The sequence below is a fragment of the Pinus tabuliformis genome, chromosome 2_2 (assembly GCF_031772625.1).
Source record: "Pinus tabuliformis cultivar Carrire ecotype Pingquan chromosome 2_2, CPIR1, whole genome shotgun sequence".
NCBI lineage: Eukaryota > Viridiplantae > Streptophyta > Pinopsida > Pinales > Pinaceae > Pinus > Pinus tabuliformis.
Window position 1 is genome coordinate 757,403,981 of NC_142300.1, and position 1,794 is coordinate 757,405,774.

The 1,794-nt window shown below is 37.8% G+C and overlaps 1 protein-coding gene across 1 annotated transcript; it reads left to right on the plus strand.

Moving 5' to 3' along the window:
• Positions 1-378: 378 nt before the first annotated feature.
• On the plus strand, positions 379-1,484 carry LOC149194896 (uncharacterized). Its single transcript, XM_089407837.1, has 2 exons — positions 379-834; positions 978-1,484. The coding sequence occupies exons 1-2, from the start codon at positions 379-381 to the stop codon at positions 1,482-1,484; spliced, it is 963 nt and encodes a 320-aa protein (XP_089263963.1).
• Positions 1,485-1,794: the final 310 nt, after the last annotated feature.

The following is a 1,794-nucleotide window of genomic DNA, read 5'->3' on the forward strand; positions in this document are numbered from 1 at the left end:
GAGAGCCAAAATTGGCACTCCTGTAGCATTTGAGGTTAAGAAAAATGGCTGTAATTTAAAACTTAGTTACTATTTAAAACTACACTAAAATAATTTAATTACAGTTTAATTTTAAACTAATTTTAACGCAAATAATTTATAAATTTAAATTTATATGATTTCTTTTAACATTTCATAACCATAATTGCCCACAAGCGAATATCTGGAAACATTCAAAATAAGCACAGATTTGACCATTTAAAAAGAAATTCGACACTAAATCTAGATTGACTCTCTTTTCTTTTGTTTCTACAATTACTCGGCATAAAATATAACCTGGTGATTACATTATACAGGGCCGATGGGTTTTGCAACTTCTCCACTTTAACACACCTTGACATGACTGGGTGCGACCATCTAGAGAAGCTTCTGGAGCGATTTGGAGAAGTAACAAGTTTAAGAAAGCTAATTATGACCGGTTGTCAGAGTCTACAGAAGCTGCCAGAAAGTTTCTGCCAACTCAAGTACTTGGAGCACTTGGATTTATCAGCGTGCTCGACTCTTGAAGAACTATGTATATACTTCAAAGGTCTCTCACTACTGCGAGTTCTATCACTGAAAGACTGCGACAAGCTAAAGAAGCTCCCTGAGGATTTCCAATGCCTCACCTCATTGGAAGTTCTGGATGTAAGAAATTGCTCTAAGTTGGAAGGGAAATGGATAGACAGCATGCTAAAGATGAAGATGCTACAAATTTTGCGCATAGCAGGAAGCGAGTTGTTGGAGGAAAGATGGGAGAAAATTCAAGCACAACAATGCAATCAATCATGGTCTTGTGCTGTGTATACAAAGGAGGTGATCCACATTTTCAAACATGTTTTCTGTTCCCACATTATAATTAACTCTTTTTATGTTTAGATCCTAAAACATATCACAGGGGAAAAAATTGCAAAGCATACATTATTTTTCCTTTCCACTCACTTTAGCTTTCTCTTCAGGGTTTATCAAATGAGGAGAATCTTCTAAAGCAGTTCCAATCAGAATTTGATAGCATGCTCACTAATGGAGAAGGAAAGCCACTGAATATATCTGGTCGTCCTCTCAACACGCTGCTGCTTGTTATGTTTGATGGCCATCAGGAATTCTATCTTGATTATGCTTTTCCTTTTCCTTTACTTGAGGAGAGTATAGATGATTTATTTAATTTCGAAATGGTTTATTTTGGCCACCATTGGGATCAGTTGCCTAAGAAAGTGGCGGATAGAATAGTGGGGCATGCTCCTGCTAACAGAGACACTAAAGCATTGTTTCAAAGACTGCTCTCATTAGTTGATCATTTCGAGACGGACTTTGACCGGAAACTTACCAGCAGTTTCCAAATGACCGCGGAAACTTACCAGCAGTTTACCCCTGCCTGGAGGTCACCGGCCCGCTGCGGCAGCTGCCCAATTAAATCAATCAATAATGCGTGCCACGCCATCACTGCCATGGCATTTATAACTTAATTTGATATTTATTGTTCCGGACTTTTCCTTGAGATTAACTGGAGTCTGGGACGGTGGGACCTCTAAATTTCTAATATTCTGCCCAGCTATATATATATGAACTTGTCAGTTTTTAATATGCCCGTCAAAATGACGTTTTCGAAAATTATTTGCAAGTTAGAGATGACGTTTAAATTTTAAAATAAATCGTATTTTACGTGTAAAATCGCCAAAAACTTGCATACGGGCGTCAAATTTAACCCCTAACTCCTGAGTATCTTCCGGTTTCTGTCACATGTTTCGTGCGACTTACTAAAAGCAGAGGAAATGA